This window comes from Amphiura filiformis, unplaced genomic scaffold (assembly GCF_039555335.1).
Source record: "Amphiura filiformis unplaced genomic scaffold, Afil_fr2py scaffold_227, whole genome shotgun sequence".
NCBI classification, from domain to species: Eukaryota; Metazoa; Echinodermata; class Ophiuroidea; order Amphilepidida; family Amphiuridae; genus Amphiura; species Amphiura filiformis.
The window spans coordinates 74,193-88,000 of NW_027305691.1; the positions used below are offsets into that span (position 1 = coordinate 74,193).

The 13,808-nt window shown below is 37.6% G+C and overlaps 1 protein-coding gene across 1 annotated transcript; it reads right to left on the reverse strand.

Annotated features, from left to right (window-relative positions):
• Nucleotides 1–8,633: 8,633 nt before the first annotated feature.
• Nucleotides 8,634–11,105, reverse strand: LOC140145342 (uncharacterized; the record flags this gene model as incomplete). The annotated part of the gene is made up of 1 exon (XM_072167094.1): nt 8,634–11,105. A coding segment is annotated over one exon (1,756 nt), but the record flags the coding sequence as incomplete, so codon positions are not given.
• Between the last annotated feature and the right edge of the window lie 2,703 nt (nt 11,106–13,808).

The following is a 13,808-nucleotide window of genomic DNA, read 5'->3' on the forward strand; positions in this document are numbered from 1 at the left end:
CATATGGCAGTTTTTAGTCATTTGACCTCAAATGACCCCTTGGAGGGGGCCCCGGGGTCGGATGCCTTAACGAACATAAACTTCTTCTTGCCAGGACAGAACTACACCCACCCACCGAGTTTGAGCCCCGTACGACCTACGACGGCCTCACATTAGCAGTCACAGACAAAACCTAAATCTACAGAATATATCCATTACTCGTCTCGAAAGAGCTCAAAATAAATAACTTAGAAAATTTTCTTGATGTCCTTTAACATGTTTCCACAGTTAACCATCGTTAGCCATGGATATCTATGCTGTAGAACTGACCGGTGACTAAGTCCGATTTATTGGGACGTTTATCGACCATCAACGAGTAATGTTTGGTTGGATTCAACCAGCTGCCATTCAGAGTGCTCAATGGTGTTGGTGATATGGGATACGTTGACTGTACCCACCAAGTTTTGTACCCACTACGTTTTCAGTAATTTGACCTCAGATGACCCCTAGGTGACCTCAGATGACCCCGAAGTGACCTTCCAAAAATTTGACTCTAACTGTTGACTGTACCCACCAAGTTTCATGCCCATACGAGTTTTTAGTAATTTGAACTCAGATGACCCTGGGTGACCTTAGATGACCCCGAAATGACCTTCCAAAATTTTGACTCTAAATGTTGACTGTACCCACCAAGTTTCGTTCCCATACGACAGTTTTTAGTAGTTTGACCTCAGATGACCCCTGTGTGACCCCGGATAACTCCAAAATGACCTTTCAAAACTTTGGCACTATATGTTGACTGTACCCACCAAGTTTCATGCCCATATGACAGTTTTTAGTAATTTGACCTCAGATGACCCCTGGGTGACCTCTGATGACCCCAAAATGGCCGTCTAAATATTTGACTCTAAATGTTGACTGTACCCACCAGGTTTCGTGCCCATATGACAGTTTTTAGTAATTAGACCTCAGATGCCCCAAAATGACCTTCCAAAAATTTAGCTCTAAATGTTGACTGTACCCACCAAGTTTCATGCCCATACGACAGTTTTCAATAACTTGACCTCAGATGACCCCGGATGACCCCAAATGACCTGAAAATCTAATCAGGTCTAGAACCTCTGGTCACGCTACTCCCCACCAAGTTATGTCACTTTACCCCATACGGATCTCCAAATAATTTGTTCACAGGGTATTTTGCTTGTTTTCTTCTGCCTTACCCCCTTCCTCCCCCTACTACCCATCCTGCCCTTTACAAAATTAGCATAATTCTTTTCCGCTAAAACATGATCCAAAAACATTTAAAAAAACATAACGGCACAAAAATTTTGAAAAAAATGCTCTGTATCGTACTGCCCATGCTAATGTTTTTTGCTGTCAACTCACTACTGGTTGTTTCATTTTAATTCTTTATTTAGTTATTAAAAAAACGGAATAGCTAAGCATGTAAAAATCCAATATGGCCGCCGTTATGGCAACAGTGGACAACCGCAACAGAAAAATTTCTGAGTTGAGAATTGTTGTACCAATACACCAATGTTAATTGCTTGTCTAAAGTCTTTAACAACAAACATTGCACTGACCATATCCCTGCACTGACATTGCCTTCTTGCCTAACAGTTCCCCTTAACATTAGTATTCCATGCAAGATATTTCTGGCGATATGCGCACTAATCAGATTTTGCTGTGAGTTTTGTGCAAAACATTTCTGATAATACTCACACTGATAGAGTTACTCTTTAGTATGATCTATCTCTCTAATATGGTCTATGAGAGTACCAGAATCAGAGAAACAGTTTGAGTGTTTCTCTTTTGTGCGAGTTCTGATGTGATCTTTGAAAGTACTAGATTGTGTAAAACATTTGTGACAATACTCACTGACAGTGATAGTGTTTTTGGTGAGTTAGGATGTGAGACACCCAGGAAGTGTGAAGCATTTCTAATAATACTGCCACTGTTAAGGTTACTCTTTGGTGTGAGTTCTAATGTGTCTTTTGAGATTACCATTTTGTGAAAAGCATTTCTTACAATACTCACATCGAAATGGTTTTTCTTTGGTGTGAGTAAAGATGTGCCGTTTGAGTATCCCAGAGGCTGCAAACCGTTTCTGACAATACTCACACTGATAGTGTTTCTCACCAGTGTGAGTTTTGTTAATGTGGTATTTAAGAGTACTAGATTGTGCAAAACATTTTTGACAATACTGACACTGATAAGGTTTTTCTTTAGTGTGAGTTCTGATGTGTCTTCTGAGATCACCACTTCGTGCAAAGCATATTTGGCAATACTCACATCGAAATCGTTTCTCTTTGGTGTGAATTAGGATGTGTCGTTTAAGTTTTGCAGATTCTGCAAAAAATCCCACAATACTCACACTGATAGGGTTTCTCTTTAGTGTGAGTTTGTGTTTTTTTACAGTGAAATCTGATGTGGTATTTAAGAACATTAGACTGTGAAAACCGGTTTTGACAATATTCACACCGATAAGGTTTTTCTTTAGTGTGAGTTCTGATGTGTTTTTTGAGATCACTATTTTGGGCAAAGCATTTCTGACAATACTCACACTGATTGGGTTTCTCGTTCGTGTGAGTTAAGATGTGTTTTTTGAGTGCCACAGATTCTGCGAAACATTTCTGACAATACGCACACTGATAAGGTTTCTCTTTAGTGTGAGTTTTGGTGTTCGTGTGGTCTTTTAGATTGACAGATTTCTGAGGATATTTACACCGACGTGTTTCTCTGGTCTCTTTGTTTCTAGTAGCTCTAACATATATGATCATATGTCTGTCAACGTGACCTTTCAACCTATTCAGAGAATAGAAGTAGATTTTACAAAATCTACAAGTAAATGGTTTTAGAAGTCTTACATTCATTTTAAATGTGTTCAGCATTGTATCTTGTGGTAGATTTTAATTAATAGCATTCTATATTCAGCATGGTCCAAGATGTCTTCAATTAAGAATCGTACAAGAGAAATCAAGATTGGTACCCAACTGTATCCTGGGGGTAATGATAAAATTGTACTGCACACTGACTAATAAGCACAGAATCTGAAAGATAAAGAATATCATATCCTGAAATTATAACTTGTCGGAATGGAAGCCCATTAGACATATTAAAAAGGTTAAGTTTGAAACAATTAGTACAAAAACTAAGGCGTCTTGTGTTAGTTTTCCAACACTATTTTTCACCAATTCTTTCAACCTTCTTTCACCCTTCGCTGTCATTCTCCTAGCAGTCTTATATGCCATTGGCAAAGCTACATCAATCCCAGCATCAACGGGAGTGTGGAGTGCCCTAAGGTCTTATTGTTGGTCCTATAAATAACTTCTCTTTGTGAGTGAATGTTCATTGTCATTCAGTAGTTTTAACAGAGTTTTAGAAATAAATATAATACTGGAACTTTCTCTAAGTTGCTTGATGAAGTCTGGTGGTTCCAGACGCAACGTAGCAAAGTTGTAAAGGTTCAGTAAATTAGATTTATTTCTAAAATTCTATTTCTCTCGGTATACAGCTACAGTAAGTACGTATAGCTACCATTCAAAGTGCTCATGTGTTGGTGATATATAGCATACGTTCTAATGACACACGTGCATCTCTCTGTGGAATTTGATCCATGATCACCTCTTATCCAGACCACACTGTACTGATTGGGGAAAAGTTGGGGTAAATTGGATATAAAACTCCAGGATAAAACCCCGCGGATAAAACTCATGTAAGTGAATAAAGATTGGACTTATGTTTTTATTATCCTAGGACAATGTCTGGTGTTAGTTTTGGGACGATACTCTAATTCAGTAAAGAAGAGCGGGACCAATTATAAAATGACTCAACTGTCCCACTTACCCCAATACTTTGGGGTAAGTGGGACACATTCTGAGGTAGGGGTAAATTCGACACATATATTTATGATATAATATTATATTAAAAGAACATATTTTACAGTATTAAATGCACATTTATATTGGAGCATTTGGGCACCATTGTAAACATATAAATTAAAATTATACCAAACAATAGCTATACTATCATTATATTTATTAATTTCATCTGAATACATGAGGCAGTTTTTTTTTTCACAATTTGTGATTTTCAGCCACAAAATCAATAATCAAAGTCATTCAATAGGCTTGTTCAGTATTAAAATTATTTTTGAGCTTGTTGGCAGCATTTAATATATGCAATTTAAAAGTAACTTAGTAATTTTGTTATTTTTGTATCAAAATTTAATTTCAAGAACCACTCTCCCACCTACCCCAAGTGGATGGGGTAATATATAAGTATAATTCCTCAAAGTTGGCCGCCACATCAAGGTAGTGTTGGTCTCAAGCATCTCCCGCAGCTATACCAATAAACTGCAATATTAAGCAGTGAAATTAAACATGATACATAATTGCAATTGGGTATTAAATAGAAATGAAAGGTGAATTCAAATTTGTCATCAAACTGCATTATTTTATATTTAAGGCCAAGTAAAAAATAAAACATGTTTCACTTCCGGGTTTTCGAAAAAAAGGAGGAAGAGGGGGCTTTTTATTTTCTATTTTTTATCGCAAAATTGGTGTAAATACCCATACTTAGAGCTGTTTTAGCATAGGGGAGAGTGGGGTAAGTTGAGCCACTTTTTACATTTACTTTCACTACGCTCAAATAAATAAAGCAGGACCCAAATGCAGTGTTGCAAATGAAACATATGTATGTCTACTTGGTTATGATACCACAAAATTGTAATCAATATTTTGCACTTTCGCACAGTGAGACGCCAAAAATCATTTGCAAATTGGCTCAACTTACCCCAACGGTGGGGTAAGTTGAGCCAGTCGCGGGGGCAAGTTAAGCCACCATAGAAATGCACAGTATATGCCATAGCTGTGAAATTCAATTTTGCCCTTTTTTTAATTGTTGTTTTCAGGTATTTATTTCGAAAAATAGTTTGATATAGAAGTAGTTTGATCTAAATATTGCATACAAGTAATTTCTGACAAGATTTTACTTTGAATAAAAAAATTGGGGAAATTTCTGCAGGTTTTCCTATTTTTTATTTGTTGTTCTGAGAGTTACACCCCCTCTAATGATCACAAAACCTTCCTAAAATGTTTCTTGTATCTTAACAAGGCTATAGAAAGCATCCCAACTTCCTAGACATATTTTTTTGAAAAGCTATAACTGAATTTCAAAAATAAAAATATATTTGAGGAAACCTCAAAAAAGGAAGCGTGAGGGGACGTGAAACATGATTATTTTTTTATTTGGCCTAATAACAAATTAAAGCCCTTGAGTCAAAGAAAGCCAAAACTGAAAACCGTTTTGTCATAGCACTTTCCGTAGCAAAGTTACATTTTGTCAAGGTTGACTTTCATCAAAAATATTCAGCCAACATTTTAAATAATGCATCAATTAAAAAAAAACAATCCCTCTATAAAAATTCCATGTGCGATTAATATCTCATCACAAAAAAAATCATATATTTGGGTCAAGTGGATTTATGTAGGTTTCCTTGACAAATCTTTTCTTTTAAATTTCTATGTAAATATGTATTGTGTTTGGGCCCCGGTTTAGGCCAATTTGGCTGACTAGCAAATGTGTTAACTACATAAGGTTTGCCTTTCATGTTAAAGTCATTCGGTATCGTATTGGTGGAGTAGGCCTACTGCAATGAAGATCTAATAAAATGTCCCACTTACCCCACTGTCCCACCTTTATTAGGGAGTGATCGTTATTTATGGCAGGGGGGAATGGGTAAATTTAGGGGAACACGAATTTTTTTGTGGTCTTGAGGGGGAACCTGAAATTTTTAGTTGAACCAGGAGGGGGATTGTTAAATTTTAAATGGAGAAAATTGGGAAAACAAGGGGAACGCGAAAATTTTGAGCGGACGCGAGGGGGAACGCGAAATTTTTGTCGATATTTTTGCCAAAACACCCATTCCCCCCCCCTGCCGTAAATAACGATCGGTCCCTTACCCTATACGTTAATTTATTATCACTTTACCTGCATCGGGCCTAGCAGTATTACCAAACCTTTCAGTTGGAAAGTTAAAAGATGAGGTCGGAATTTCTTGCAAGTTTTGCCGCAAAATTGTTATAAGACAAGACGAGCAGAAACCAGAATCCGATCGAGCCCTTTGGGACGCACACCACTAAATAATCGTCCCATTGAAATACCCCTTACGAAAATGCAACCACTAAAAACAGGTTGCGCATACTTGCAGCAAGCATGTACACGCATGCAGCAAGCATGTGCACGCTTGCGGAAGTATCTGAGAAGTACGCAAGTGATTGCGCAAGTTTGCGCATGCACAGTGCTAACTGCATGCACTGCAAGCATTATGCTTGCAAAACCAACTGCATGCACCATGCAAGCATCAATGTGCTTGCACACGCTTGCGCATGCACAATGCAACTGCTTATCACTGCAAGCAAAAGCTTGCGGCAGCTGCAAGCATCAATGTGCTTGCAAATTATATGCAAGCTTGCAAATAAAAGGTTGCAATGTGCAAGCTCTTGCTGCGCATGCATGCAGCAAGTACTGCTTGCATTTGTAATTGCAAGCAAAATAGCACTATACATGCATGCACCTGCTTCAAGTGCATATTATGTTTGCTCATTACACATGCAGTGTATGTACACATGATGTGCATACCATATAGCTGCTGCAAACTGAACTTCATATTTTTTAAACTGGGACGTCTACTTATACTGGTACATAAACATTTCAGTTTGGGAGGATGAACGACATTGAACTTTAAATTATCAATTGTGTTCATAAAAAATCATAAAATGTCTTCCAAGTGTATTAAACAAAACAAAACATTTACGAATTACCGGGAATTTGCTTCAATTTTGAGAAAATGCGAAAAACCCTTTGAAAATAGGGCTCCAGGTGGCATAGCATCATAGGAGCATATGGTGGGGTATCATGTGCCCCTCCCAATCAATTTCAAAATTTAGAAAATCCCATAGGAAAATTGCCAAGAAATGGCTTGTGCCTACCCCTCACCCATCAGACCCGGTGCCCCCAATAATGGTCGGTGCCCCCCAATTGGATGACCCACACTACGCCACTGGTGGCATTGTAACCTGCATGCATATACACACAAAACACTAGTAGGCCTATACATGTGTAGTGTTGTGCACCTGCTAAGTTTTAGGATACTGGTACAAGCTGTATAGAAACTCAACCAAAAACAACAAAAATACATGCTCACTTGTGTTTTTAATTCATAACTCATTATATTTGCTACAGTAAATCAACATACAATGTTGCTTTTATAATTTTCAAAGACTATGTAATATTGTAATGTTATTCAAATGCACATTGTACATGTATAAACATGAAATTTGTATTACATGTACTAGTAATTCGTTCCATTAACCAAAAATGCCCTTTACACACAGTGACATAATTTTTACAAGCTAACTGATATTAACATATTAACTGCCTAGCAAATCTGAACCATGGTCTGAAACATATGACACACTGATGATGATGGATGAATATTTTGGGCTTAAATCATAACAAAGAACATGTACAAAAAAAGTAAACCCAAAATGATTTTGTTAACAGCCCTACACATGTATGCGGTTATTGAAACGAAGAATTTAATTGAATACCTCAGTGGAAGAAGGGCCCAACTCCATTTTACAAAAGTGAGTTAATCATATTTTAAAAGACCTGTACCATTGCAACATATATAATTTCACATGTATGTTATAATGTATCTTCATACAGTACTAAAGTCCCCTCAAGATGAAAACAGTCTGTCTCTTAAACTATTCCAAATATTGTGTTTTTTGTTAATCTCTCAAAAAAAGTGTTGATGGAGTTGGGCCCTTCTTCCACTCAGGTATTCAATAAATTTGAAGTTTGAAGTTCTGAATTTATATAAAAACGCATAAAGGTGGTGTTATTTGATTTACAAAGCTACTTTGTAGTATTATTATGTAGTACGTGCAAAGCAAATACACACAACACATATTGGTATATTTTTGAATTCAAAATACTAATTATCAAAATATGCACATTTGCACAGTAAGTTAATTTTTAGCAGAAATTGCACAAATGATGTCACCATATTCAACATTAGGTTTAAACTTGCAATGTCACGCTAAACATTGCACATACACAGATGGATATGGTACAATTATCATAATATGTGATGCGATCAGGGAAAATCAGTTGGAACTCAGAAATATTAAATTTTCAGTTTACTATAGGATAGTAAAAAGCATTTACATACATATCTGGATTTTGCAGAAAATATTGTATTGAACAACCATTCATGAGCAATTGAAGCATTTCCAGAACAGGAAACAAGAAGAAATATACCATTGTACATACATGTATGGCTAAATCTCAAAATCAATATTCTTGAGTTCCGATCACATCACATGTGCAGTACTAGTAGAATTCTAAAGCCTGACAAATTACTTCACACACTTTAAAAATCTTTATTTGAAATTGATCAAATGATATAGTTTGCTTTTGCATGCACTAGCTTGCACCTACTTTACGACACTGTTCTTGAAAGTGATTAATTCATTAATTTACACAATTAAAAAGTACACAATAACATGATCAACTAGATTAACGTAGATATGGATGTACAATTTTGATGTCTTTTGCTGTACCTTATACTATGATCAGCTCAAACTTTTGACGAGTCCGACTACCGCGATGTTGCAAATTCGGAACTAACAACGCGTACGGCGCACAGATCATTCATAAATTTTCACTCGGCAACAGCAGATTGCTTCAGCAACCAATCAGAGACAAGTGCGTCCAACGCAGTAAATATGCGATGTATACTTAAAATATGCGCTCGTCAAAGGTTTACTGCATTTGATTATATAGGCAAGAATTGCTAGATTTTTGTTACTGCATACATAGTGTCATATTTAAATACACAAATCATGCATCAAGCAATTATTTTTCGGTTCACATAGATACGCCAAGCTGTTTGTATTCTATTCTATATCAATCCACAATGCTATGATTTCCGTCTGTGACTAGCTGATCAGAATATCATTGCCACATAAGACTCAGCTTTTTGAAGAAATACATTTTACACATCACTGGCCCCTGGTCTACCTTGTACAAGAACCCTGGCACAATTTTACAGGGAATCTCCCCACGTCCACACACAATATATGCAATAAATCTTGTTTGATCCCCAACATCCCAGTAGGGTAAGTGGGTAAAAATTTGAACAACCCCAACCAAGTGCCCTGATACATGATGTATGTACACATGTATCAGGGCACTTGGCTGGGCAGTGGGCACTAATTGTTACCCACGTAACTGAATGTTCTCATAATGCTGTCCATGTTACAACAAAGAGTCCATGTGTGTTATGAGCAAGTTTTAAATATTAATCACTTTCTAACAAATTTGGCGCTAGAGCAATAAACACATAATCTTGGTCTTTGAACTCCATAAAAATACATACGCATGTCATTTCTGATAGAGGAATTACTGCTAATCTGCTATTAGCTGCTAATGGCTTGCAAACAACTAAATGGTCAAGACTAGCATCAGTGACATCATCTTGAGCTAACCTGAAATCAGGCACCTCTTCGAATAACTTTACCACAGCATAATAATTGGCACAGGTACATGGAGATGCATTTATACAAACACAGCCTACAGGGTATTTGAAGAAGAATTGCACCTGAGCAAATTTGGCAGTTCCATCTAGGTTTATAGAAACTATCGCAGAATTCCTAACAAACTGTCTTGTGTACAAAATTGAGGAAAACATGTGCTGTCCTCTCGATAAACGCAGAAAACTCAACACCTGATCAACAAAAATATCTCCTACCAAATTGCGAAAAGCTTGCACTTCTTCTTCAGTGAGTGTTCTGTACTTAATACCTCCTAAAATATGTACATTTGCAGAAATCTCTGTCCCTTTTGGAACTACATTTCCACGCAATTTGTGAAAAAGGTCACTTGCAGGACTTTCACGGTCCATTTTCCGAGCAATTACAGGAAACTTTATTACCTTACTAACAGATGATGCAATTTGCTTCTCAATTGCCTGTGTTCCATGAAACAGAGACTTTAAGTCACCATTTAGTGACTCATATGGGAAGCATGAATAAACATATAGCGGCCCAAGGTCTCTAACCACATCTGCTAAATGTACTATACTATGAACATTGATTCCCATAGTGTTTGCACCATATAATGTTGCAAAGAGGGCACAATAATGATGAAGAAGAAATTCACACTTGTCAATGTCATCAGGTGATATAGATTGGGAATTCAATGTGTGAATTGCTTCAACAAGCAAAATATGGTGCTGAAAATAAATAGTGGGCAGAATTCCAAATAAAACAGGGACAGAATAATAAAAGAGCCAACTTCTGAATTCAGAGGCTTTCCAAAACTTCAATTTGGACAAACTAGTTGGGGCACGAGAAATAAAAGTTGGGGGTTTTATGGACAAGAGGCGTTCATTTAAAATTTTGATGGACTTGCTAAGTGAGTATGGCTCTTGGTGAAATGAAGAATCAATCCAAAAATGTGTGAGCTTGCGGGTGACTCCTAATAAAATTTGGTGCATGTAGTCAAGGGCAGTACCCCTCACTACATCAAACAAATATAGCATCCATGATGGCCCATTAACACCATTTACTCTGTTGCCTTCCTCATACGCCTGTTCTGCATCACTGCGGAATCCTGCCCAAGTCCGTGCTGGCCCAGATGGGTTATCTACCATATATGGATATGCATGGGTGTGTCCTCTTCCACTAGCCACTGTTTCCCCTGGTTGAAGACACCTACTGCATCCATACATACCATTAAATTGCACCATGTTTAAAACTTGGCTCTTTGCCGGCATGTCACAAGTTCCACACAATAAAATACTTTGGACATTGATTATTCTTTCATCTGGCAACGATACCTCAATCCCTTCAGCAAGTTGCTGAAAGGTATTGTGGAATGGCTTGAAAAAAGTACACATGCTGGGTTTATTTTCCCCAAACCACAATCCAGCTATAAGAATGTTCTCCTTCAAAACTCTCTTCTTATACGGCAGTTCATTTATTGCAAAATATAAAGGCCATAGGCTCATTGAAGAAGATTTGAATAGCGGTACACCATCGGTGTACCACATCATACTGATATTGTTTGGTGATGAATATACAACTACAAGAAAGTAAGTTTGTTTTTCTACCCCATGTATACAATATTTTTAATATTTTGATCGAACCAAAGATTAGATTTTTATTTAAATTTGATTTTATGTGACAAGGTAAGATAAACTTGAGAGATACTCATCATCATACTCAGGCGATACTGTGACGAACTCAGCCGACACTCGCGCCTCTACGCCTCTTTACCAGTTCCGGCCATGATATTGTTCCGAGCTATCATCCATACACTTGCTCGTGAAGTCGAGCCAAGAATTTGCTAACCGATAGCTTCACATTCTATCGTGTGCAAATTGGAAGCAAGAGTTCTCGAGTATTAACCATGCACATTCGAATGATTCGATTCGGGACATTTTCTGAACAGATGTGTTTTTCTATCGTTTTTATTAAAAAATTTCTTGACTATCAAGGATTACACCAAATGCGTAAGGATTATTAGTATAGTGCACCCTTCTAAGAAAATATATTTTTACCTAGCTTCGGGGTTTACACCCCAGCTAGGTATTATAATTGTTTGGGTTTGTTCTTCCGTTGGTAACAAACCATTATAATTGTTTGGGTTTGTTCTTCCGTTGCGGCCAACAAATCTCATCAGGGCACAGTTCTTGAACCCCAATATTTGTATATTCATTGAATAACCTTTGACAATTTGGGTACAAAAAAACTCATACTCTGTAAACTGGAGGTCACATAACAAATTCAAAATGCTATGTCACTTGCACATCAAACCCTGGAAGTATACTATTGTCACTGACCTCCAAGAAGGTGATGTCAGCCACTACTCCGATTTCACCATTCAGAAGTTCACTACTAGGCTACTGTTGTTGTGGATATTATATTAAGGTGCAGTTGATGAACATTAATTTTTTTTATAGTTAGTCGGAAGTGATTTACCTAGCTGGGGGTTTACAACCCTAGCTATAGGTAATGCTATCCGATTCTGCTGCTTCTGGCAACAATTTCAAAATGCTTCTCCTCCTATACACCCTACAATTACGTTACTAGCACATTATGTATCCGCTATATCCAGTACCCATAGGGTGTAATCAGAATTGGGGTCAAAGGTCATTAAGGGGGCATTTCCGGTATAAAACCAACTACCTTCAAAATGTTTCTTCTGCCACACATTACATAGCACAATGACGTCACTTGCACATGTACATCGGCTATACTGAGGGCCCATAGCATGTAGGCCTACACAGAATTGGCGTCAAAGGTCATTAAAGGGGCATTTCTGGTATATAACCATACCTTCAAAATGTTTCTTCTGTCACATATTGCATAGCACAATGTCGTCACTTGTATATGTGCATTGGCTATACCAGTGCCCATAGCTTGTTCATAGAATTGGGGTCAAAGGTCGTTAAGGCGGTCAAATCTTACAATTGCATTATCTGGACATCTGTAAGGTGTACAGGGTTCAAAGTTGCTGACAACAAATTTAATGATCAGGGAAACATTTTAGAACACATTGCAGGGGTCAGGTCAAAGGTTATCTGAGGTCAAATCTTATAATTTCATTTTCTGGACATCTGTAAGGGGTATGGGGCTCAAAATCAGTGATAACAAATCTCATGACCAGGGGAACATTTTGCAGATCAGGGCAAAGTTCATGCAGTGGTCAAATCTTAGAAATACATAATATACGGGAGCTTTAAAAAAATGCTTTACTGTATGTGCACGTAGCGCGCAAAAATGCTGTATTTTACACTATTTACGCCATGATCGGGATGAAAAGGGCTTTATTGTGACAATGTGTCCCCCTCCAAATTTTCCAGCCCCTCCCCCACCAAGGTATTTATGAACGTTCCCTTAGAATTGTTTGATAAAATTTTCTCTTGGCAATTGAACATTAATTTTGGTCATATGATAAAAATGCCGATGTTTTGACATCATAATGCCGTATGATATAGTATATGCACTGACTTTAAATGTCTATTGAGACCCATCATGGTCAGTGATTATTTTAAAAATGGTAATAATTGAGTTTTGATCTGATAATTTCATTTTGCATCAAAATAAATTCAAAGATGTTTCATTTTTTCTGCACCGATAATCCGATGTAACCAAAAGTGACCACTCCTATGATGTTGAGGCCAAAATAGCTCAATTTCAATAGCACGGTCTTAAATTGCCAATTCGACGGGAACCTGTGTTTTGAAATTGAAAGTATATCTGATAGACTCATGTAGGGATGGGGGCCAGCAAATTTTGTTCACATTTTGTCAATCAAACATGTGTCCATGTAGGCCTAGCATTTAGGGGCTGTGCAATAATTATGAGACCCCCCGGTAAAATTTCCGAACGGTCGCCAAAAATCACCTCCCCCCCCTCTTAGCCCGCCAAAAAATCTTTGCACACATGCCAAATTTTTGGGTCCCAAACCTTAAATGGTTTAGATATATGTTGCGAGCACATCGAGCAGGAAAATTTGCATATTAAAGTGTGTACTGTTTTCTTAAGCCTTTTAGAGCGTTTTATTTGAAAGGCGCCCCATAGATGTGCGCCAAAAATCGCTTGTCCCCCCTCTCGGCTGGCCACAAATTGCTCCCCCCCCCCCCTCCCCTTCGGCTTGCCAAAAACAATTTTAGCCCCCGAAGCCTAATTTTTCCGCGCTACGCGCAAATCATTGCACAATATTTCATTAGTTTAGCTTCAAAATGGCAAAAT